Below are 26,531 nucleotides of genomic sequence, written 5' to 3'. Positions count from 1 at the left end.
AGAGAATCAAATTAAATTAAAAAATAAATCAGAGACAAAAAATTAATTTAATCAATTCCTTCATTTTTATTCTTTTCGACGCGACCAACCAACAGCATATTCCCAGAACAATACCCCGGCACAAACGATGAAAAAGCTCTTGCAACCTGTTTCTTAGAAACCGAAGTTTTATCCAGATTTCAATTTCATCAAATGGTGTCCAATAATTTCAAGAATTACCCAATTCATTCGACATTTTTCTCATCAATAACTTAATTGTTGTTGATAATGATGTGTTGTTTCATTTCGCGGTCCCACAAAGACAACGAAGATAAGCATCGATAAGATCATTAACGATATCATTAAGAAAACACTAAAAGATATAACTCGAACGCCAAAGAAACTGAAAAAAAGAAAAATCAATTAAAAAACTTAAAATATTATTATTCCTTGTTTTTTTTTTCCTCCTCCTCCTCCTGAAACATCACACCACTCTCTAGAAGTCATCACCATCGTAACCAAGATCATCCTCCACTCTTTCCGCCACGTCATCTTCAATCTTGTCCTCAACATACTCAGCACCCTCCACGAGTGCGATTCCACCTAGAGCCCCAGCAACCGCACCCACAGCCAATCCCGTCCCCATCCCACCAAACTTACTCTTCTTCTTCTCCTCTTGTGGCGCGTACCCGTAACCGCTCCCCTGCCCATACGACGCCGTTTGCGGCAGCGCATTATAGCCGTAGCCACTCTGAGGCGGCGCATTATAAGGCTGCGGTGGCGCATTATAAGGATACCCACTTGGTGGAGCGGAATAATACGCCTGTTGTGGTGGGGCCCCATATGGAGGATACCCACCATACCCCTGCGGCGCAGGGGAATAATCCCTCACGCCGTAAGGAGGCGCGTTGTACCCACCCTGCGCACGGTAGCTGGGCTCCCTGATTGTCACGCTAACCTCAACCTTCCCGTGCGGCCTCCCCGAGGGACGCTTCAGCGAGAGCGTGCGGCTCACGCGCTCGCCGATTCCAACGTCGTCGAGAATGTCCACCAGCTTGAGCCGAGCCGAGCCGATAAGCGGCTTGGTGTCCTCCTCCGAGCCGGCGTGGACCACGTCGATGTACAACGTTTGATCCTCGAGAGGCTTTGGTGGCAACGGAATTGTGAGCGTTTGGTCCCAATTCGCGTCAGTGTCGCCGCTTTCGTCCACGCGCGTCGAGAGCTTGTTGCTTGGGTCGACCCAAACGACGACGTATGGGCGGTTCGGGCCATGGCGCCAGTTCACGTTCTTGAGAGCGCGTGCCGATGAGAGCTTCAGTTCCACCTCGTAGCGAGAACCCATTGTTAACGTTGCTGTTCTGTTCGCGATTTCGTTGACTCGTTGTTAGTTTTTTCGGTTCTGAAGTCTGAGTGTTCACGCTTTTATAGGTGGAGTTTGTTTCGCTACCCTTGGTTTTGAGGGATAATTACGGGTTTGCCATCAATGGTGAATTTGACACGTGGAAAGGTTCCTTGCTTCGGGCATGGTGAGTGGGGAACGTGCTGCTGAGAAACCGTATCTTGGATAGGGAAAGAACAAAAAATTGTAGCTTAAGGATTAAGTTTGTAAAATATAAATATTTAATATATAATAATGGATTAATTAATGACTTTGAATTTTACTGTTTTGTGTAAAGTTAAAAAATTCATTTCAGTTGTCACTCCGTGTTTTCTGAAGAGAATCGTTTAGATCTCAAATTTCAGTTTGTACTCCGCGTAGAGGTCGCGTGGTAGGTGGGGCAAGTTTTTTATTTAGTCTTTTTTATTTATTTATGAAAATGATATTCATTATCGTGAGTGCATATTTCTAGTGAAAAAAGAGAAATAAAAGTTGTCTAGGTAATGTAATGTGAGAGAAAGATAGAAAAAATGATAAAAAATATAAATATTGTATAAGTGTTGGGATGATGGTCCTATAGTTAAGCCAACAAAAAGCCTCATAGTTTCATTCGGTTTCCTAATAGTATAACTACAGGCAAGAAAATAAAAAAAAGTAAATAATCAAATTCATCTTTTAAAAAATGATACAGTGATAAAGTGAATCTTTTAAAAAAAATGATAAAATGATTTTTGATGAAAAATGTAAATTTAATTTTTTAGTGTAAAAAAATATGATAAATTAATTTTATGATTAAACATGTGAGATCATTTTATCATTAAGTTGTAATATTTAAGGACTAATTTGATAATAAATTATATTTTTCAAAATTAGTTTAATATTAATTTACAAAGTTTAGGGACTAATTTTTTATTGTATTATTTATCGAATTAATATATCACACTTTTTACATATTTATGAATTAAATTTGAATTTTTTATTTTTCCAGAATTAATTATTTGCCCCTCTACATTGAGGGATGAATTTACTAATTTATCCAAATAAAGAGTTCAATTCAGGAGAGTTGATGACTTTAATTATAACATGCAAAATTTCTTAAGAACAAGGATAAAGAGAAACCATTATGTTCAAGCTTTTTTTATTGTTTCCTCCTCATATGAAATGTTAAATTAGTTATTTAGTCCCTAAATTTTTAATTTGATTCAATTTGGTCCTTAAATCTAAATTACAAAAAAAATCATATTTTGTGATAATTCAAAATTGTTATTAAATGATTTTAAACTGCTACAAAATGCATATTTTTTAAAAAAATGAACTTATTTTGAAAATTAGAGGACCAAATTGAATTGCTTTTAAAAATTAGAGGACTAAATAAAAAAAAATAGAAAACCAAACCTAAATAATAAATTAAAGGAAACAAAAACTAATTTAATCTTAAAAGAAACTAAGAAGCTTATTAAATGAATAAAAGCCATATTTAAAGCATTGATGCATACATTGAGTTTGAAATACTCTGCATAGCAACAAATTGACCAAATACTTATTTGAGTTCCTAGATTATCAAACTAACAAATTTAAGGACCTTTGATGCAATAGGAACAATGATTTAGTTCAGACATCAAAATGTTCGCCTTTTGTTGATACTGAGCTACAGACTAAACCCAATTTATCTTTTGGTTAGTAAATATTCATTTTGAATACATCTTTTACAGAAAATAAAACAACGAAAGAAACATACTACCAACATCATCTCTTTCTTCCCAACATAAATAAAAGGAAATTCACATTCAATTCTATTTGTCCAACAATGACATCTCTTAAATGTCAACCTTTCCTATTGGAGACAAAAACCTTTATACTATTAGCTGCAAGAGTTACTTTTATTACTAGTACAAGAGAGTACAATTCCAAGTTACTAATCAAGGGGGAAAACATACAAAACCATCAAGAACTATTAAAAAATTTACAACCAAGTAAGAAGCAATTTTTTTGTAAAGTAAAAAGCCTTTTCAAGGATAATTTGAGAGTTTAGTCTATGACAAAGAACTCCTAACTAGTAAAAACAGAGCAATGTTCATCTTCCTGAGATTCTTCTATTGACAAGAGGCTCGTCTTTAGATGCTTGCCACACCAAACACCGAACTAATAATGAGATTGTGTTATGAGAAAAGACATTCCCAGAAGACATAAGAGTGAGAGTTTGTCATAGGTAACTAAATAGGTCGAAATCCATATAGCTCAAAGTCACTTGTATAATGCTTCTATTTAGCATGCACTGGGTCATATCCAAACATTTGAAGTTCTCCCAAAAACTCAAGCTTGCAGTTAAGGTGGAAGAAAGGAAGCAGACAAGTAATAGAGTTCCAAAATAGCATATAAGTAATACAAATATATCTTTGCTATTCATATGATTTTCCCTTTATTTTTATGTGGATTAATCGCTATCCATTTGGATTGCATAAGAGTATTAGTACAACCAGAGGCTATCCATGTTGCTTTCTTTGAGATATAGACACAAGAAGAAAACAATGATTTAAAATGCAAAACCCATTGTAACATGCGAGGAAGAGAGAGAGAAATTGGCGCCAAAGTTTGTTAGGGAGAATGGACACATGTCAATGGATGCGGAAATTAAGGGAGACCGGCAAAGCATGCGAATTAAGAGGCCGAATGTGCTATATAAGGATTTTGTTAAGAAGTGAGGGACGACATATAGAATGGAAACCTTCTCTTTAATATCTCTGCTTTTCCTCTGATTTCCCTTACTGCGTCTCTATCTTTCTAATTCTAATTCTTTTCTTAGTTACAGCGTGACGTTAAAGTCATTTCGTTTCTGTTGTTGTATTGTAGTGTACTTCAACTTCTTACTAATACAAAAAGCCTATTATCTCTTCACTACCGTAGCCTTGGTGATTTCATTGTCATCAATGGCTGAGCACAACGACCGCACACGGTTACAACATCTCCAGTCTTAAGTTTCAACTATTCAAACATTGATGGAGGATCAACGTACTCGTGATAAAAAATTACAAGACTGTTTCGATGAACTTCAAGCTTCAAACCAAGCTCGTATGGATCTCATGCAATGATCTATCGATCTGTTGATTCGAAGTCAGTCTCATACCATTGGTGGTTCAAACTCAAATGGTGGTACTCCAGGTTCATCTAACGACATTCCTGTTACTTCAATCGCGACAGTTTCTGCAGTTCGACACATTTCTTTGGGTTTTCCTCACTTTGATGGCAATACCCCAGTCTTGGAGTGGATCTTCAAAGCAGAGAAGTTCTTCAATTATCATAACACTCCAAATCTGGATCGAGTTGATATTGCTTCGATTCATTTCGAGAAGGATGTGATTCCCTGGTTTCAGATGTTGCAACGGATGCAAGTTGTGAGCACCTGGGCTGAGTTAACACGTGCTTTGGAATCACAATTTGGTGCTTCACTGTTCGATTGTCCCATGGCAGAATTATTCAAACTTCAACAATCTGGTACAATTGCTGATTATTATTTGAAGTTTATGGCATTAGCTAATAGATCTGAAGGTTTGACTCCTGAGGCTTTGTGTAACTATTTTATTAGTGGATTGAACAAAGACATTCGTAGAGATGTTGTTGCTCAAGCTCCTAATGTTTTGTAGTGCTGTTTCTTTAGCTAAATTGTATGAGAAGTATGTTACAGTGCTTGTTACTCGTTCTACACAATTTTCACCTAGATATTCCACCTTGTCTTCTTCAAATAATCATAATGATGTACAAAAAAATCAACCTAGAAACAATTTACCTCCCTTACTTCCCACACCCAATGTGCTTCTTGTTCGAAATACTTCTGTTAAGAAAATTAGTCTTGCTGAAATGCAATTGTGAAGAGAGAAAGGCCTTTGTTATTTTTGTGATGAGAAATTCTCATTCACTCATAAGTGTCCTAATAGACAACTTTTATTGCTGCAAACTGAGAGTGATGATGTTGAGCTTGAATTTCATGATAGTAAAGACATAATTGATAATGTGGCTGATAATTCAGAGGTGATTCTTGAAGATCATCACTTATCACTAAATGTATTGAAGGGTGGTAGGGGTGTAGGCACAATCAGGTTTACGGCCTATATTGATAAGCTTCCAGTTAAGGTTTTGGTGGATGGAGGTAGTTCGGACAATTTTTTACAGCCGAGAGTTGCTAAATTCCTCAAGTTACTTGTGGAACCAACACCTTCTTTTAAGGTCATGGTGGGGAATGGAAATTACATGGTTGCCGAAGGCGTGGTCAACAAGTTGACTATCAAGGCCCAAAATGCCAAGTTCCAATTACCTGTGTTTTTATTACCCATATCAGGAGTTGATCTCATCTTGGGATCTAGTTGGTTGAAAACTATTGGTCCTCATATTGCAGACTATGATAAGTTGCAATTGAAGTTTATGTATGATGGTAAGTTCACCACTTTACAAGGAGAAACTGACATGATTCCTGCCTAGGCTTACTTACATCACATTAGGAGAATGTTGAATACAAATGTTATTGCTGAGATATTTACCATGCAGTTAATTAAGCCTAATTCAGTGCAATTTCCCTTAGTGGAATTGCCCAATGATATGGAACCTAAATTGACATTGCTTCTCCATTCTTATAGTTTTGTGTTTGGAACTCCTACTTCATTACCTCCAAGGTCTCATGATCACTATATTCCATTGTTTGAAGGCTCTCAACCTGTTAAGGTCAAACCTTGCAGGTATCCTCACAGTCAAAAGGAGGAAATTGAAAAGTTAGTGAATGGTATGCTGGAAGAAAGTATTATCCAACCAAGTAAAAGCTCATTCTCATCTCCAATAATCTTGGTCAAGAAGAAAGATGGATCATGGAGAGTATGCACAGATTATAAAGCACTAAATGCCATCACTATCAAAGACACATTTCCAATTCCAACTGTTGATGAATTATATGGAGCAATTTTTTTTTTCTAAGCTAGATTTGAGATCTGGCTATCACCAAATTCTTCTTAATCCTGAAGATAGATACAAGACTGCTTTTAGAACACACCATAGGCACTTTGAGTGGTTGGTTATGCCTTTTGGCTTGACCAATGCATCGACAACTTTTCAAAGTTTGATGAATGACATTTTCAAAGGAGCATTGAGGAGATTTGCTTTGTTTTTTTTTTATGATATCCTTATATTCAGTTCTAACTGGAAGGATCATTTGTCTCATTTGGAAGTGGTGTTAAATACCTTGAAGCAACACCAGTTATTTGCTAGATCCTCTAAATGTGCATTTGGAGTTAGAGAAATTTATTATTTGGGTCACACTCTTTCAAGAGCTGGTGTAGCTATGGAAACAACAAATATATCACACTTTTTGCATTGTATTATTTATCGAACTAATATATCACACTTTTTGCATATATATGAATTAAATTTGAATTTTTTATTTTTCAGGAATTAATTATCAGCCCCTCTACATTGAGGGATGGATTTAATAATTTATCTAAATAAAAAGTTCAATTCAAGAAAATTGATGACTTTAATTATAACAAATGCAAAATTTCTTAAGAACAAGCATAAAGAGAAACCATTATGTTCAAGCTTTTTTTATTGTTTCCTCCTCATATGAAATGTTAAATTAGTTATTTAGTCCCTAAATTTTTTAATTTGATTCAATTTGGTCCTTAAATCTAAATTACAAAAAAAATCATATTTTGTGATGATTCAAAATTGTTACTAAATGATTTTAAACTGCTACAAAATGCATATTTTTTAAAAAAATAAACTTATTTTGAAAATTAGAGGACCAAATTGAATTGCTTTTAAAAATTAGAGGACTAAATAAAAAAAATAGAAAATCAAACCTAAATAATAAATTAAAGGAAACAAAAACTAATTTAATCTAGAAAGAAACTAAGAAGCTTATTAAATGAATAAAAGCCATATTTAAAGCATTGATGCATACATTGAGTTTGAAATACTCTGCATAGCAACAAATTGACCAAATACTTATTTGAGTTCCTAGATTATCAAACCAACAAATTTAAGGACCTTTGATGCAATAGGAACAATGATTTAGTTCAGACATCAAAATGTTCGCCTTTTGTTGATACTGAGCTACAGACTAAACCCAATTTATCTTCTGGTTAGTAAATATTCATTTTGTATACATCTTTTACAGAAAAAAAACAACGAAAGAAACATAATACCAACATCATCTCTTTCTTCCCAACATAAATAAAAGGAAATTCACATTCAATTCTATTTGTCCAGCAATGACATCTCTTAAATGTCAACCTTTCCTATTGGAGACAAAAACCTTTATACTATTAGCTGCAAGAGTTACTTTTATTGCTAGTACAAGAGAGTACAATTCCAAAGTTACTAATCAAGGGGGAAAACATACAAAACCATCAAGAACTATTAAAAAATTTACAACCAATGAAGAGCAATTTTTTTTGTAAAGTAAAAAGCCTTTTCAAGGATAATTTGAGAGTTTAGTCTATGACAAAGAACTCCTAACTAGTATAAATAGAGCAATGTTCATCTTCCGGAGATTCTTCTATTGTCAAGAGGCTCGTCTTTAGATGCTTGCCACACCAAACACTTAACTAATAATGAGATTGTGTTATGAGAAAAGACATTCCCAGAAGACATAAGAGTGAGAGTTTGTCATAGGTAACTAAATAGGTCGATATCTATATAGCTCAAACATTTGAAGTTCTCCCAAAAACTCAAGCTTGCAGTTAAGGTGGAAGCAAGGAAGCAAACAAGTAATAGAGTTCCAAAATAGCATATAAGTAATACAAATATATCTTTGCTATTCATATGATTTTCCCTTTATTTTTATGTGGATTAACCGCTATCCATTTGGATTGCATAAGAGTATTAATACCAGGCTATCCATGTTACATTTAAGATAGTTACGGTAAAAGTTAATGAACTTATCATGTGATAGGATGAGAGTGTAAAACTACTTTACATTTTAAGTGCATTAACTATTTTCTCAAATATAAATGCATAAAGTAAGGTTCACCATTCACATCACATGCTTGTGAACCTTACTGTCCTTACTTTAGTGACTAGTGTGTGTCTTTAATCAATAATGGCAAATTTGAATCCCTGCTAAGCATTTAATATTTTTTAGTGTGAGAGAAAAACAAAACAGAAGGGAGGGTTATACCGGGAAGAAGAGATGGGGTAGTCTGGGAAAAGTAAACAAAAGGGAAGGAGAGATGTACAAATAGCAATGTCCTTATGCAGTTATGCTGCATTAACAATAGTACAATACTTGTTTTCAAAAATTCTAATCAAACTACTCAAACAACAATCCTTTTTGCTAAACTAATTAAAAACTTAACAAAAAACACACCCGATTAGAAAGAATCATTACAAAACCCTACCCTGCTGTGGTTCACTGAAAGGGGAGTGTATTTACTGGAAAAGAAAAAAATAAAGAGGAACTGTATTAGTAAAGAGGTGTCTTGCTTCTTCGTTTTCTTTTTTTGTTGGTAAATTACATAGATCAACCCAGCTATATTGACCATTAAAAAAAAATAAAGAACAAGGATGGCTTTAATATCACCAGTCTTTAAATCAAATCATAAATGCACAATATCTTGTGCAATACAATCACTGTATTTACTTTACAAAGGAGAATGGTTTGGGTTGAGGGACCCAATTGAAGAATGGAATGCAAGAAAATTGAAATGCAACATGTTCAAATTGTGAAAAATATATTAAAAGCCATATGATTTAGCAAATGGAAACCTTTTAAATTTATTTAATTTCCTCTTCTTTTTTTTTCATCTAAGCACAGAAAAATGAACTGACCAGTGGAGGTTGAAGCCATTGTTGGAGGCATTTCGTTTCAGTGAGGACAAGTTACCAAATGGAGAGATAGGCAAGGAGAAATGAGGAGTGGCTATGACTTGAAGGGTTGAAGATGAGATGAGACTAGCTAGTAATATATTTTTGTAAGAAATTTCAGTAACTACACCAGCTATTATCCAATGGATAAGTAAATATATGTCTATTTCCTTTTTGATGGGAGTCATGACCAACTCCAACTCCAACACCATTTTCATTTCACACAACCAACTCATGAATTCTGGCAGTTCCAATCATTTCTATATGCGGCAGTTATAATTGATATTCTTAGAATAGGAAGGTTGAAAAGGGTAAACAATGTGAGAAGTCACATGATGGACCACATTAAAGTCACTCATAATTTTGTCCAATTATATATACTTTTTTTTTCTCTCCTTACTCTCACAGCACTCTAGTTATTACAAAGTGACTAAATGGCAAATTAAAAATTTTGTTCTTTCCACAATGGTTGGCTTTGATGATTCTGAGTCATCATCTAATCTTTTCTTTTTATATGGATCAGTGAATTGAATATCCTCCACGCTACTCCTCTATTTGAACACATAGATAACACTTTCAATAAAGACTGGGATCTCCAAATGCTTCTCTTTTTCGTGGAATCTCTGCTCGACTGAGTATGTAATCTCCACATGGTTCCATTCATTTTCTAAAACTTCTTTGTTCAGTTTATCTGCAAAATCTGTCTTTTGCAGATCAAAAAGACAAGTGTGATCCGTGTCTAGCCATAAATACGAATCATTCTCCGGGTCAAGTAAACATTCAATGCCATTGATGATCACAATAGGTCCAACAATTTCAATATGTTTGTAATGAATTGGTCTTGGTCCAATAGCAATACAAAGAGCAATGGCAGGGAACTTGTTACGAAACCAGAAACAATTAGATGGTCCCTGACTGTGGCGATCGAACCACTCAGGAAACATTGCTCCTGACAACCAAAACATGGTGTTTCCAGCCTCATGCAGTTTCTGCTAGTCATAAATAAATAATAAGTTTAGCAGCATCAAGTACACTATCAATTATCAAATTAAATACATAATAAAAATAAAACAAGACAAAACCTGATTCAGTAATGAGCTTCTACAGGAAGAAGTCAAGGATTTACAGTTTCTTGCAGAGAAATGTTCAATGTTTGGCAGAATCCCTCTAATTTCTCGTAGGGACTGGCAGTAGTCTAAATTAAATTAAGCTTCCATAAAAAATGACAACCACTGATGTATTCAGGAAGAACTGTGAAATTATTCCTTGATAGGTCTAAATCTTTTACATTAGCAAACCATGTGAGACCTATTGATAAAATTTCATCAGACAGGTTGCAGCCTGAGAGATAAAGACAATCTACATTTGAAGACACCATTGAGCTTACTCTTTCTTCACCCTCAACCTGTTCTGGAAATAGCCACCCTTTCAATTCCCAAGCAATAATCTTAGCCAGTCTTGGCATCATGACAAAGCTACTTGGTAACCTAAACATTCCGCAACAACGCAACTGTAATATTTGAAGCCGAATGAGATTTTGAAATGAAAATGGCAATTCTTTTATGGCAGAGGCCTCCAACACAAGTTCTGTTATAATTTCCATTTTTCCTAATATTTCTGGGAAGCTCTCAAGACTGTGACACTATGAAAGTTCAAGTCTTTCAAGAGAAGTCAATTTGAGAGGGGAAAAACCCTAAGCTTGCTGCAACCCACTGCATCCAAGAATTTTAGCTTACCTAGGAACCCGATGGACTCATGGATTGTAACTAAATTCTTACAATTTCACCTATTCCACCTAATCCGTGGATCCCTACCATGTGGACACCATCACGAGATCCAACATCCAAAAGCAACTTTACTCTAGTCCAACTGGGTAATCAGCAACATGTAAAGGAGCACGATTAATCTTGCTAGAGACTCGTTCGACCATCCTCTTGATAAACTTGTATTCATATCCATCCCTATTCAATCATAGAAGTCTGTGTAAAGTCAAACTAATTAAACGCCTCATATCCATGTCCTGATTTATAAGTTTTTCAAGGTTAACATGGATTTGTAAGTCTCTAAATTTTAAGATTAAATTATCATTAGACAAGTGAGAAACTAACTAATTAATGGAAAGAAAATAAATTCAGAAAACAATCATTAGTCCTTCAAAGTCGATCTATAGCACTGTCACTACATTAGTCTTCAAAATTTAAACTAAATCCCTAAAAGTAGAAGTCGTCAATCACATTAGTCAGAAATTAAAAAAAAAAACCAAAAAAGTGACTCGAGTAATTATATAAACGAATGTTTAGGGACCAAAATGATAGCGAGTGATTAAGTTTAGGAAATCAAATGATACAAGTGAAAATTGAAATATCGTAGTCTCATAGACATGTAGAACTTTCTTAGCTTTGAGGACTAACGTAACAATAGTGTAAAAGAATGGTGAAGATCGAAGAATAGGGTACCCTTGTTTGAAATGATAGCCAGACAAATTAGCTGCTTCACGCAGAGCCATCTTCCATTTCTTCAGCTTCTCCACGTTAAGCTCGAACCCCTCCCTCCTAATTTTGAACTTGTTTGCATGACGTGAGAAGGATCCACGTCGTAAAATACCGACAAAACCAGCAAACTTTTTCTCACACTGCACTCGAGGAAGCAGTGAGCTCGTTTAAGCAGAAGGAGGAAGACGCGTAGTTCTGAGAGAGGACGACGATGAAAATTATGGATTCTTCAATTGCCTTCTCAAGTGCTGTCGTGATCTCGTCTCCTTTTTGGAGCTCCTCGTCATCGATGAAGGTGTGAATTCCGCTGTCGTGTAGGACTTTGTAGAGATTGCCAGTGAAACCGTAACGAGTATCTTCTCCTCTGAAGCTGAGGAACACGTCATAGGTGAAGGAAGATGAGGATGATGGCACAGCCATGATGAGAACTGAGCACAAAGGTTGTGGATATTCATTCAAGTGTTGTTGGGTTTCAAAGTATCTCTGATCTATAACCAGTGACTGATAGAAGCAGTAGAAGACGAATATGAGTCAAGCATAAAGTAAAAAGTATAGTTCTTTCGTTTTCTTTTTAAAATCTCCATAATTATAAAAATATTATTTCAGTTCTGTCACCTCTATGTTTGATCCTAATAACAACTAACAATTATAGTTAAGGAAAGGACAAAACTTAGATAGATACAGTATTTGCCGTTCACCAATCAAAATTTAAGTTTTACCTGATAATTTGTATAATTCTGTTTTGCAGAGTTTTTTTTTTTTCAAAAGGCACAGAATTTTTTATTAAAAACAGACCTGGTCACACCACAAGTTTAAGATAAATAGAAATTTCAAGTCTGGAAAGAAAAAACAGATAAACAGCAAATTAAGATACACAAAAATTTCAAGTCAAAGATGCCTCAGCTACCATTTCCCTCAGAGAGTAGAAACGGGACCTCCTCATATTACTAAGGTAGAACTCCAGTTCTAATTAGACAATAATATAAGAACAAATTGCATTAATACTTTCTGGGGTTTTTTTAAATTACACACAACACTCTTCCTTGTGTTTACCGTTACACCCCTTATATTGGGGATGCCAGTGTATTATATAAAAAGTATTAGTATATTGTTTTCCAACATCAATGAATTTAGTACATGTAATATACAAAGAAGTGTCAGTATTATAATGTTTTGAAGTATTAACACTAAGTTTGGTTGAATAAAAATAAAAGTGAGATAATAAGAGAAAAAGAAATAGAATAACAATAAAGTTGAATGTTGGATTGTTTGGTTTAAGAAAAATAGAGTAAAAATAAAATAGTAAAATTTATAAAATACTATTATCATTATGCATATATAACTAAATGGATTGTTTAGTTTAAGAATTGAGTTTAAATTGCAGTAAAAATATTGAGTCTCATTTTCTATGTATAAGAATTAAGTGAAAAAAATGAATTAAATTATAGGTAGAAGTTGTTGTTTTTTCCAAGGTTGGTTGATTAGTCATCCTGTCTTGAAGCGGGCGTAAAAGATCAACCCTTTTTAAATTAAATTTTCAATGTCATTTGTATGAATTAACATACATATATTAACATAAATAAGGGATTAATAAAAAATGAATGGATGGGTCAGATATAACTTATTTTTCCCATGGAACAACTGCTTCTCTAAAATCATAACTTATTTGAAATAATTTTTAAGTTTAGAGGAGTGCTTGTAGGAGGACAAATAGTGATAAATGTTTCTTGACAACTTAAGACTTATGAAAAAATTTATCCTATATGTGAGTTAGAATAGGTAACCATGGGGTTCACCATAATATTTTGGGAGACATTACCGTTAGTTTGATACATTGTGAGGATCTTTGGAGTTGAATCCGAGATAAAAGAGATGGGTAAAATTCTCAAGAATCTTGTTGTGAGTTTAGTTTTAAACGTTAGAACTAGCTTAGTAGTTAGAGCTTGAATAGGAACGATGATATGACTAGTGTCCTAGTTATAGAGTTAGATATTGTAAACAACAATCGAAACCTCAAGTTCAAGTGCAAAGTTATAGGGTGACATGAGTATATATGTGTGAAGATTACCTTAAGGTGAACAAACTTACAGAAGTAGGGAGTAATTTGTATTGCTTATCTAATTAGCACCCAGTTAGTATCAGGTAGGCAACCTTAGAGTTGAATCGTTACAATTCTTGGACCTAAGTGAGAGTTATGAGTCAAGTATACCTAAGTAAGGAAGATCGTGCTCAGGGAAGAGGGATAGATTTGAGGGTAGTTAAAAGAGTCGAAACTCATTATTTTTCTTGAAACGTCTGATGTTCGAAAAAGAGTCAACCATGTGATCAGTCGTGTCTTCTTGTGTTTGTTTGTTCATTTCAAATTGTCATTAGCGTCTCCTATGATATTATTATACTCCAAATAATATGTCATTCACATTCTATTATCGTTGAGATGTTACTCTTGCGACACAACTTAACTCATGAAAAACTATCATTGAGGGAACGGGGATTACCAGATTTATCGTCAAGTATAGAAAACTCTTATGATCGAAGTCACATATAAGTGTTTCAACAAAGCACATAACTTGATATTGAAAACTATATGTGTAATATCTTTTTCTCGATCTTTCGGCAAAGTTTCGGGGACGAAACTTCTTTTAAGAGGGGTGAAATTGTAACATCCCAATTTTTGTAATCTAGATTAAAAAAGATTGTTATTTATAAATAAATAAAGTTTTAGAAAAATGATGAGATTTTATAAATAAATAAATAAGGAGATATAATTATTAATTAAAATAATGATTTGAGAGAAAATAAAAAGGGTATTTCATTTATTTGTTTGATAGAAAATAAAATAGAGTTTGTTTTTATAAAATAAATAAATAAATAAATATAGAGCAAATAATAAGCTGAGTACTCTAGGGATAAATAGTTATGTTAAGTCAGGTGCCTCTTTTTGCCTCATTTTCGTTTTTCCCCTTCTCCTCTCAAAACCCTTTCTTTTTCCCGCTGCCCACCAAACTTGTCTTAGAAAAACAACGATCTCAGGCTCATTCACCGTTGGATCGTCGTGAAATTTGAGCACCACGTTCGCAACCCAATTCCGAGAATTCTCACCGTTGGGAATTTCGATATTATGTCTGAGCTGAGAGGAAAACCCTTCGCATTGTAGCCTTTTATTTTCCCGTAGAAACCCAAAACTGTCTCGGTAAAACTACGATCCCGATTTCGTTAACCGTTGGATTTTCATGAAATTTGGATATGTTATTCGAAATTCAATTGTGCACATTTTCACCGTTGGGATTTTTGAAATAATATTCTTGGAGGGAGAAAAAAGAATCACATGAAGACAGTACAAGTGGAGGTTTCAATCTCTTCTCTTTCTCTCTGACGTTTGAGAATTCTATCGGAGCAGTCGGAGGAATAACTGAAGGAATCTCAGGGACCTCTAGAGATGTTACTATCGCCAGCTGAAGACACATGAGTCCACTCAGAGGTAAGGAATGAGTTTATCGCAATTGGGGGTTAGTGTGAACATGTGTAGGGATCCTTAGAGAACTAAATTTGGGTTTATTTTGGGATGTTTATTGAATTATAATTTTTCTTTATGATTATGAATATAATATTATTGTGTTCTATGTACCAATTGATGTCCTCATGAGAATTGATTGATAAACTTGAGTGCTCTTGATGTCTTTGTGTTAATCCATGATTTTGATTAATTGATTTGGATACAATTGTGAAGAACTATTTCAGAGGTTTTACATTCCATGTTGTGATAAAATCTTTTGTATAAATTGTTATGTTGAGGTTATGAAATGATGATTCAAACTGTGAGTATGTGATAAATTGAACATGTGACGGATGATGAAATACATGTGTATTGAGATGAGATGTGTGTATTGAGATGAGATGTGTGTACTGAGTTGTGAACTATGAATTGTGCAATGAACCGGACTTGTTCTAAAATTTTTTTTTTTAAAATAAATACATTTAATAAAGAAAAAATAAAATACATTTTAACATTTCTTTAAATAAATAAAAAATACAAAAAGTACTTCTGAATTGATCTCATCCTTTAAAAAATTCAAATTCAAATTTGTTGAGTAATAACTTAATTCTTCCATAAAATACTCTTTTCAAATTATCAATAACTCCCTCATCATTTTTTATTACGAAAAAGAATTATACATGTTCATTTTTTAAATTATGACATGAATTCTATCTCCATAAATATGGATATAAGACAAACAAGAAAAGGGGGATCACTTTTTTTTTTTGTTCTTATCCTAGTCTAATTGTAAGACCCTTTAAGGGTGACGAGTATTGTGATGGGATCCATTGTGGGAACCCGACGAGTTAAAATGATTTTGAAAACAATTGAGTAGATGTGTGTATTGCATAGTTCATAGGTAAAGTGTATATGATTCATGAGGTGTGATAACATGTTAAATTGAGATTATACCATTGTGATTGGGATTAAGTGTATGTGATAAATTGAGTATGTATATGATTGAGATATATATGTGCATTGTGTTGTGAACTATGAATTGTACAATCACTCGATCATAAGTCCCTTCAAGGGCGACGAGTTAATGCTAAGTCCCTTTTAGGGCGACGAGTTGATGTTAAGTCCCTTTTAGGGCGACGAGTTGATGCTAAGTCCCTTTTTGGGCGACAAGTTAATGTTAAGTCCCTTTAAGGGCGACGAGTTAATGATAAGACCCTTAAAGGACGATGAGTTAAAATTATTTTGAGAACAATTGAGGAGTCGTGTATTTTGTACAGTTCATAGATAGAGTCTGTGTGCTAAAATGTTTTCTAGGTTGGACCTGAATCAGGAAGGAGAGGCCCTGACGGACTCTTCGGAGTGTAGGCCTTGGGAGTCACACGGTTTGAGTGCTCCTTTAAGCCTATGTTGATCACATATGGTTGGAGCATTCTCGCAAAACACTGTGACCCTGACTGGTCTCCTTATGATATTACCTAGTGAGAGTGACTTGACTTACTATTGTGTGGTTTGTCTTGTCATGTACTCCTAGGCGCCCGACGAGGTTTTTCACTGACATGGTACCACATTGCATATAGGCTTGAGTCTTAGCATAACTGTTGCATATGTTTGCTAATTGTTTATTATGAAATTGATGTGTTATTATGTCTTGATCGGAGTGTGTGATTCCTGTGTATTGTGATTGATGGATGAAAAGTGTGATTGATGAATGACAAAGTGATGAAATAGTGTGAGATATGCTAAGTAAATTGTATTTGACTACTATATGTTGTGTTGTTTCTCTCTAGTAGTTAGAAATGTGATAACTCACTCCCGGTTTGCTGTTTGTGTTTGGATCATGTGATGATCTTGAACTTTGTGTTCGGGGGAGCAGATGAATAGTTTGATGACTATGAAGAACCTCATGCTAGAGGACACGGGAACACCACGCTCTGATAGGATGTGACATTAGGATATAGGTTCTATATTAATTGTATAAAACTTAGATGGCCTTCTTTGAGCCGAGATAACTTTATTATTTATTTGGACAAGTTTGAATATGATGTAGAAGAAAGTGAATGTGAGCCTTTTACCCATTTGAAAGGCTTGTATTTAAAAATGTTTTAAAAATAATTTTAATTAATATTTGAATTTTTATTCCTTTATTAATATATATGTGAGGGGTAGAGGGTGTCACATTTAGTGGTATCAGAGCAGGTCGAACCTTTCGGCCAGTGTGTTATGTGCTTGCCATATTCTGGTGTGCGCTCTGTATGGTTACTTATGACTAGTTTTGATGAACATGCTTGAATTATTAATTTATTTTCCTTTGCAAGATCGAATGAGACTTAAAAAAAATAGTTGTATGTGCCTTGCATCCTTAATGTTTGCTATACCATAAATCCACTGTTGAGTCATGAGTTATGAGACTGGCCATCTCTATAATATGTGAAGTGTGGTTCGACATTATGGAAAGCCGTTAGGTGATGCATGAAGCCTTGATACTGATGGATAATGCTTTAATGAGCCCTTATCTTCTTGCGTGTATGTTGTTAATAAACTTATTTCTAGCTTGATGTGTGGATTAGTGTTGTGAAAACCTTTTGAAGCAAATTAATACTTACTTCCAATTAAGTTCTCTTTCCGCTTTCTCTGTTGATGCATAAACAATTTCAGCATCTCCAGGCCTCCGACCATCACTCCAAACAGCCATAGCCATAGTATTTTAAAAATAATAATAAAATCTTTAAGAATATGATATTTAAGTAAGATGATTTATCAATATGGCATTATGAATTACTAAATTTCCCATGATAAAACATTACAAATGACAAGTAAATATCAAAAACCTGTTTCCCGCCAGCTTAAGACACGCCCTTTAAAGGATAAAAATGTCACTGTTGGATATCCTTGTATTTTATCTATATTAGGTAGCTTTGTTAGTAAGCTTGTTCAGAAGGGCAGCAGTGAGTTGTCACTGTCACTGCCCTTCTCTCTCCATCTTGTACTCTATATATATGTCTTTTTTGAAATGAATAAAGCTGTGAGAGAAAGGAGGGAATTTCTCCTTTAGTTTCAAGTTGGTACTAGAGCAGGTTCCGACCGTCGCTCTCCGCCGCCGTCCGCCGCGCCACCGCCGTCCGCTGTCATCTCCGGCGGATTTTTCCGGTGAAACCAGGGTTCGGATCGCCTTGAAAAGCGCGATCCACCCCTGGAACTTGCGCCGCCGTCGGACGCCCCACGCGCCGCTTCTTCCTCGCACGTTTTCCGGCGCGTGTAGCTCACGCGCCGCCGTGCCGGCGTCGGAAGCTGCCCCTTCCGATCTCGGCAGCTTCGTCGTTGCCTCCTGGGTGCGTTTCAGGCCTCACCTCCTTCTTTCGGCAAGCCGTTTGGTCAACTCTTATGTGTTAGGGTTTGCTGTTTGGCTCTTAAATGGCCTCCTCTGGACCTGTTTTCTCCGGGACCCCAACCATCACCACTGCAAAGCTGAACTGGAAAAACTACCCTTCGTGGTCTGCTTCCGTGGAGTTGTGGTTCCTTGGTCAAGGACACCATGACCACTTGGAGAAAACCTCAGATTCTGTTTCAGATGATAAAAGACCTGAATGGGAGAAGCTTGATTATCAACTGTGTGTCGTGTTATGGCAATCAGTTGAGCCGGATATCTTGGAAATCCTTCGATCATTTAAATCATGTCGTTCCTTTTGGAAGAAAGCCCAAGAAATATTTGCCAATGATATCCAAAGTTTGTTTGATGCAACCGTGAAAGTTACAGCCCTCAAGCAAACCAGTCATGACATGATCGCTCATGTGGGTAAGGCTCGAGCTGCCGTGGAAGAACTGAGAAAGTTCCTTTTAGCTGATTCATTAGAAGAAGTGAATAGGAAACTTGACAAGTTCTACATGGTTCTTATTTTGAGAAACTTGCATTCAGACTTTGATCATGTGCATGATCAAGTACTTGCTGGAGACAAGATTCCATCGATGGATTCCCTCATCACTAGGCTTCTTCGCGTGCCTCATTTATTGAAGGATGAGAATCCTACTGATGGAGTGGAGACGTCAGCCATGGTTGCGTCTCGAGGAAGAGGAAGTAGCCGCAACAATAGAGGAGGTCGCAGTGGAAGGGGTGAACGTCCTCATTGCACTTATTGCAAGAGGATGGGTCACACCCAAGAGAATTTTTATTCGTTGCATGGGTTTCCCGACAAGGTCGCACATGTCTCTCGTTCAGAGAAAGCAGAGTTTAGATTTTCTGATGAGGAGTATCAGGAGTATTTGAAGCTTAAATCCGAGAAACCCAGCAACCAAGCTCAATCCTCATCTGTACCATGTGTTTCAACAGCCTGTATCTCTCAATCCATTGAAAGTTCTAGTCCTTGGATACTCGACTCAGGTGCCTCTGATCATATTTCTGGTAACAAATCCTCTTTTTCATCCTTCTCTTTTCCAAAAATTCCTCACCACGTTACTGTAGCCAATGGTTCCAAGGTTATGTCTCAAGGAAGTGGTCAAGTTTCATTATCTCCTCTGAAATTGAATTCTATGTTATTCATTCCTTAGTGTCCCTATAATTTAATTTCATTAAGTCAGTTAACGCGTTCGTTAAATTGTTCAGTAACCTTTACAGCTAATTCATTTGTTATTCAGGAACATGGGACGGGGCGACTGATTGGAGAAGGACATGAATCACGAGGACTTTACTACTTGGAATCCAGTCCACCTGGGGCTTGTTTTGCAATCTCAAAGCCCAAACTTTTGCATGATCGTCTAGGTCACCCAAGTTTACCAAAATTGAAGATGATGGTTCCTAGTCTCAAGAATCTTCGAGTCTTAGATTGTGAGTTTTGTCAACTAGGAAAACATGTCAGGTCGTCATTTCCTCAAACTGTACAAAGATATAACTCGGCTTTCTCTACCATTCATTCTGACATTTGGGGACCAAGTCGTGTTACATCTTTTGGTTTTTGATATTTTGTAACCTTCATTGATGAATTCTCCAGATGTACTTGGGTTTATTTAATGAAAGACAGATCTGAACTTTTGCCTATATTCGTGTCTTTTTATCATGAGATTGAGAATCAATATGGAAAAACAATTAAAATTTTCAGGAGTGACAATGCTAAAGAATATTTCTCTCATGATCTTTCTTCTTTTTTGTCTTCCAAGGGTATTTTACATCAGTCTACATGTCCTCACACACCACAACAAAATGGCATAGCAGAAAGGAAGAATCATCATCTTCTTGAAACTGCACGCTCCCTAATGTTAAATTCAAATGTTCCTACACATCATTGGGGAGATGCAGTGCTTACTGCTTGTTTCCTAATCAATAGGATGCCCTCTTCTTCTCTTGAAAACCAAATCCCTCACTCAATCGTCTTCCCTCATGATCCACTATTTCATGTCTCTCCTAAAGTGTTTGGTTGTACTTGTTTTGTCCATGATTTGTCTCCTGGTTTAGACAAACTCTCTGCTAGGTCAGTTAAATGCGTCTTCTTGGGTTATTCTTGTCTTCAAAAAGGTTACAAATGTTATTCTCCAACCTTGAGAAGATACTACATGTCTGCAGATGTAACCTTTTTTGAAGATACACCATTCTTCTCACCTTCCGAAGACCATTCTTCATCTATTCAGGAAGTTCTCCCTATTCCTTCTCCTTATCCTCTAGATGACTCCGACCAAAATGTCATTGTTGGTCCCTCTTCCTCACCGGATTCACCTGAAGTTGTATCTTCACCTTTGATTACAGATCAACCCAGGACAACACAGATTGGATTTCCAGTACCTGAAGCTTCTCCCCGTGGTTCTCGTTCTTCTTCAGCCAGTCCTCCACTCATGGCTCCTTCCACCTCTTCTTCTCATTCTGACACACATTGGCCCATTGCCATCAGGAAAGGTATTCGCTTTACTCGTAATCCTCATCCTATTTATAATTTCTTAAGTTACCATCGTTTGTCTCCTTCATATAGTTCCTTTGTTTTCTCATTGGCCTCCATTACTATTCCTTCCACTGTCCGTGAGGCACTTGATCATCCTGGCTGGAGACAGGCTATGGTTGATGAGATGCAGGCTCTTGAAGATAATGGTACTTGGGAGCTTGTTCCTTTTCCTCCTGGTAAGACCAATGTGGGTTGTAAATGGGTCTACACTGTTAAAGTTGGGCCCAATGGTAAGGTTGATCGGCTTAAGGCTCGCTTGGTGGCTAAGGGCTACACACAGGTATATGGCATTGATTACTGTGACACTTTCTCTCCTGTCGCCAAACTCACCCCTGTTCGTCTGTTTATTGCTATGGCTGCTATCCGTCACTGGCCCCTCCATCAACTTGATATTAAGAATGCCTTTCTCCATGGGGATCTTGAGGAGGATATTTATATGGAGCAACCTCCTGGGTTTGTTGCTCAGGGGGAGTATGGTCTTGTTTGTAAGCTTCATCGATCTCTCTATGGGTTGAAGCAATCTCCTCGCGCTTGGTTTGGTAAATTTAGTCATGTTGTCCGCATGTTTGGACTGAAACGAAGTGAAGCTGATCATTCTGTATTTTATTGTCATACATCCCCTGAAAAATGTGTTTATCTAATTGTCTATGTTGATGATATAGTGATTACAGGGAATGATACTACTAAGATCACCCAGCTAAAAGAGCACTTATTCAGTCATTTTCAGACCAAAGATTTGGGTCCTTTGAAGTATTTCCTTGGTATTGAAGTAGCCCAATCAGGAGATGGTGTTGTGATCTCTCAGAGAAAGTGTGCTCTTGACATTTTAGAAGAAACAGGTATGCAGAATTGTAGACCTGTTGAAAGTCCTATGGATCCAAACCGGAAGCTCATGGCAGATCAAAGTGAAGTTTATCCTGATCCCGAGAGATATCGAAGGCTTGTGGGAAAACTCATTTACCTTACCATTACCAGACCTGATATCTCCTTTGCTGTGGGAGTGGTTAGCCAGTTTATGCAGAATCCTCATTTGGACCATTGGAATGCTGCCATGCGTATTCTGAGATATGTTAAAAAAGCTCCTGGTCAAGGGTTATTGTATGAAGACAAGGGTAATACACAACTATCGGGATATTGTGATGCTGATTGGGCTGGTTGTCCCATGGATAGAAGGTCTGCATCAGACTATTGTGTCTTCATTGGAGGAAATCTTATTTCTTGGAAAAGCAAGAAACAGACAGTTGTTGCTCGGTCCAGTGCAGAAGCTGAATAACGATCTATGGCTATAGTTACTTGTGAGCTCATGTGGATTAAACAGTTTCTGCAGGAATTGAGGTTTTGTGAAGAGCTGCCAATGAAGTTGTATTGTGATAATCAGGCTGCTCTTCACATTGCCTCAAACCCAGTTTTTCATGAAAGGACTAAGCACATAGAGATTGATTGTCATTTCATTTGAGAGAAGCTTCTGTCCAAGGAGATTGTCACTGAGTTCATTGGTTCTAATGATCAGCCAGTAGATATTTTGACTAAGTCCTTAAGAGGACCTAAAATTCAGATTGTATGTTCCAAGCTTGGTGCATATGATTTATATGCTCCAGCTTGAGGGGGAGTGTTGGATATCCTTGTATTTTATCTATATTAGGTAGCTTTGTTAGTAAGCTTATTCAGAAGGGCAGCAGTGAGTTGTCACTGTCACTGCCCTTCTCTCTCCATCTTGTACTCTATATATATGTCTTTTTTGAAACGAATAAAGCTGTGAGAGAAAGGAGGGAATTTCTCCTTTAGTTTCAAGTGTCACAAAGTCACACTTTCTTGGATTTCTCCTCCTTCTCCAAAGCATCTTTGTGCTTATCCTTGTCAGATCCCTGGAAAGAAAATTAAATATCATTAATATAATTAATATAAAAAAGATTACAAATTAAGGGCAAAAGTGGGGCCAAAAATTCTCACCTTCATGGATGCAAATTCCTTGATGTCCAACTTTCTTGCTTCAGTTTTCTGAGCCTACAGGGCCTTCCTTTTCTCTTCCAGCACCTTCTCATACTCTTCCAGTGTCATCTCCTACGTACAACACAATTTAAATTCTGTTTAGCAATGGGTGAACAATAACATAGAGAAGATAAATTTCAAACGTAACCCACTAAAAGCATGATGGAGCACGAATAGTAAATGCACTTGAAGTCCTAAGGCCCTACATTTTCAAAAAATGTAAAGCAATGTTAAGGACCAAGAGAACAGTTCATCATCAAGAGAAAGACTGACAGATTCATCCAAGTAAATAAAGCAGCCAACAAAGTTCAGTGAGATGCAGTTATCAGACAATCAAAGCTTAATCTTAATGATCAATCATAATTCACAAGACCTCTTCTGTTTGTCTCATGATCATGCACTGTAGAAAATCTAAAAGTTTTCGCAAGAGGTTCAAAATAAATGGGGAAAGCTATAATGAAATGGCCATTCACCTTGTCCTCAGACTCCTTTTCTTCATTTTCATTAGCAGGACTGTCCTTGTTTCCTTCTGCTGCATCTTCCTCTCCTATACGCTTCTCATCAGCAAGAATCTTTTCAGTTTCATTTACCACTTCCTCAATCACCCTATGAAATTAACATCAAAAGGAACAAATAATTAATAACTGCCAATTAAAAACATGGGACTCTTGGATGAAAATTCTAATCTGAACTTCATTATTATTAAAATTAAGAATTAAAATTATGAATATAAACAATTGCTTACTCTGCAATGTCATCATTCTGTGTACCCCAGTTCCCTCGTCCAAACCCTTCCCGTTTGAATTCATTTCTGCAAATGGAACCATTGATGTTATATATACAAAAAATGGAACAATTGATATCATTATATATATAAACTTCTGTTCTAGAAAGAAATATTAGTTATATTGTTACCCTCGTCCAGTCCCACTGTGGAGTTTAAATGCTCTTCTTGGACGTCCTTCATCACCAGCTTCACCATTGCTAAAACCTCCACGATGACCATGTCTGCTGCCGCCACCACGGTAGGGCCCATGGGGTCCACCATGACCACGTCTTTATCCCTGCCACACACTCCAATTTGGTTATAGTACATAAGCAGTAACAAATCAATGGTGAGAGAGAGTGAGAGAATAAGCATATACATAGCATATGGATAGAGAGAAAGATGAAAGCTTTGCTTTTAGAAAAGAGGAAGCGAAGGGGAAAAACCAAAAGCCCCAACTTGCGATGTATAAACCCCAAGAGCCAGAACGGCGGATGACCCGACCCTCTCATACTGCACAACGAACACACACCCCGGCACGTTGGGATTCTCCGTGGCCACCATCTGAACCCATGACACTATCAACTTCCGGCATCGACGTCCACGGAGTCACGATTCTCAGCGGCGAGAACCCGCGGGCTAACACATACATTCTTCCTGGACGAAAGGTTGAGGGTGAGGATCTTGGCAGCGGGGCCGAGGTCGCGGAGCTGGTAATCATGGAGATGACACTCCATCTTCTCCATCTTGTGGACGCGCGGTACGGGTACATATATCGAGGAGAATGAGTGGGGGAGGTAGCTACAAAATTAATTAGTAGCCAGCTGTCCGTGAAAATCTTTAAAAGGTTATTCAAAGACGGTCAATATGGAAAAAAACGTCTTTGTATAACCACACTAACTACGACAGTCTTTGTCCACCCATCGTAGTGCTCCTGAAACTCATTATTAAAGGCGGTTATTAAATAAACGTCGTTGTATGCTTTCGCAAAAATTACCACAATGCCACCGCGTATCCTTCAACAATGTTTCTTTGTTAACCGTAATAAATAATGCGTCGTAAAAAAGCTTTTTTGTAGTAGTGTTTGACTGCAATGTTGCCCAGTTCTCCCACGAAGTTTCTTCGAGGGCGAATCTCTTCCATTGAACCAGTAGAATCCGTGAAGGAGGAGTAGTGGCATGGTTCCATTTCCAATCCAATAGAGACAGAGGCTCCACGACTCGATGATTATCAAGCTGCAATGGGGGAATGGTATCAATAGTTGCCAGCGACGGTCCTTTGTGTGGTTTTAAAAGGGAGACGTGGAACGCTGGATGAATTTTGGATTCTGCTGGTAGTTGGAGGCTGTAAGCCACTAGTCCTACTTTTTCTAAGACCGGGAAGAGCCCATAAAAATGCTTTGATAATTTAGAGTAATGTGGCCTAACCAAAATCTGGTGGTACGAACGTAAACGAACATAAACCAAGTCTCCTACCTCGAAGGAGACCTCGTGGCGATGAACAAATCAGTGGAGGTATTGTTCCAGTTTTCTGTTGAGAACCTTAGTTTGTCTATCAGTTTTTGGGTGGTAAGATGTGCTTAGACGTAGCTTGGTACCACTGAGGCGAAACAATTCCCGTGTTTACAAACAATGGGTCCCTATCGAAGACCAGGCTGCGAGGAAAGCCATGCTATTTGCATACTATGTCCATAAAGAGGAAGGGTACCATGTGGGCAGAGTGTCGCGGCGATAGTGCCCTGAAATGAACTCCTTTAGAGTATCTATCAACGACAACGAGGATGGTAGTATATCCCTGGGATCAGGACAACCCAGTGATTGTTGGATCAAGTGGCCTCAGAATAATTAAGAAGGGGGGGTTGAATTAATTATTCCTAAAACTTTACTAATTAAAAATTTACTCTTCTAAGGCTTTTACTATGCTGTTAAGTAAATGAAGAATAGAAAAGAAACTTAACCAAAAGTAAAAGTGGAAATTAAAGTGCACAGCGGAAATTAAAAGAGTGGGGAAGAAGGAGACAAACACACAAGAGTTTTTATACTGGTTCGGCAACAACCCGTGCCTACATCCAGTCCCCAAGTGACCTGCGGTCCTTGAGATTTCTTTTCAACCTTGTAAAAATCCTTTTACAAGCAAAGATCCACAAGGGATGTACCCTCCCTTGTTCTCTTTGAACAACTTAGTGGATGTACCCTCCACTAGAACTGATCCACAAGAGATGTACCCTCTCTTGTTCTCAGTCAACAACCCAAGTAGATGTACCCTCTACTTGTACCACAAAGGATGTACCCTCCAATGTGTTAAGACAAAGTTTTCAGGCGGTTAAACCTTTGAAACTTTGTGAATGAGGATACAAAAGAATTCTCAGGCGGTTAGTCCCTTGAAATCTTTTGTATATGGGAAAGGGAAGAATTAAAAGAATTCTCAGACTGTGTCGTTTTGAATTCTTTGACAAGGGAGAAGGGAGACACAAAAGAATTCAGGCGGTTAGTCATTTGTTCTTTTGGAAAAGGGAGAAGAAAGACACAAGAAGAATTCAGGCGGTTAGTCCTTGGCGAATTATTTTTGGCAAAGGGAGAAGGGAATGAAAAAGATGAATAGCACAGTTTTCAAGGTTTGGAAAACCAGAAAACTTTGGAAAGCTTTTGGCAAAAGAAGAAGAAGAAGA

General features: G+C 36.8%; 1 protein-coding gene, 1 long non-coding RNA gene and 1 pseudogene across 2 annotated transcripts; all 3 read right to left on the bottom strand.

Annotated features, from left to right (window-relative positions):
* Positions 1-258: 258 nt before the first annotated feature.
* On the bottom strand, positions 259-1,392 carry LOC114368046 (protein SRC2 homolog). The gene has a single exon (XM_028325385.1). It carries the CDS (start codon positions 1,319-1,321, stop codon positions 476-478), a length of 846 nt encoding a protein of 281 aa, XP_028181186.1. The 5' UTR covers positions 1,322-1,392; the 3' UTR covers positions 259-475.
* Positions 1,393-9,202: 7,810 nt separating this feature from the next.
* On the bottom strand, positions 9,203-12,237 carry LOC114368353 (annotated as a pseudogene).
* A 10,870-nt stretch (positions 12,238-23,107) lies between these two features.
* On the bottom strand, positions 23,108-23,657 carry LOC114367204. Its single transcript, XR_003657137.1, has 2 exons — positions 23,571-23,657; positions 23,108-23,169 (listed from the first exon to the last, which is right to left on the bottom strand). It is a non-coding gene; the product is annotated as an uncharacterized LOC114367204 (long non-coding RNA).
* Between the last annotated feature and the right edge of the window lie 2,874 nt (positions 23,658-26,531).

This window comes from Glycine soja, chromosome 9 (genome assembly GCF_004193775.1).
Source record: "Glycine soja cultivar W05 chromosome 9, ASM419377v2, whole genome shotgun sequence".
Taxonomy (NCBI): Eukaryota; Viridiplantae; Streptophyta; class Magnoliopsida; order Fabales; family Fabaceae; genus Glycine; species Glycine soja.
The sequence above is the reverse complement of the archived record's forward strand: the minus strand, read 5'-3'. Positions and strand labels throughout refer to the sequence as shown.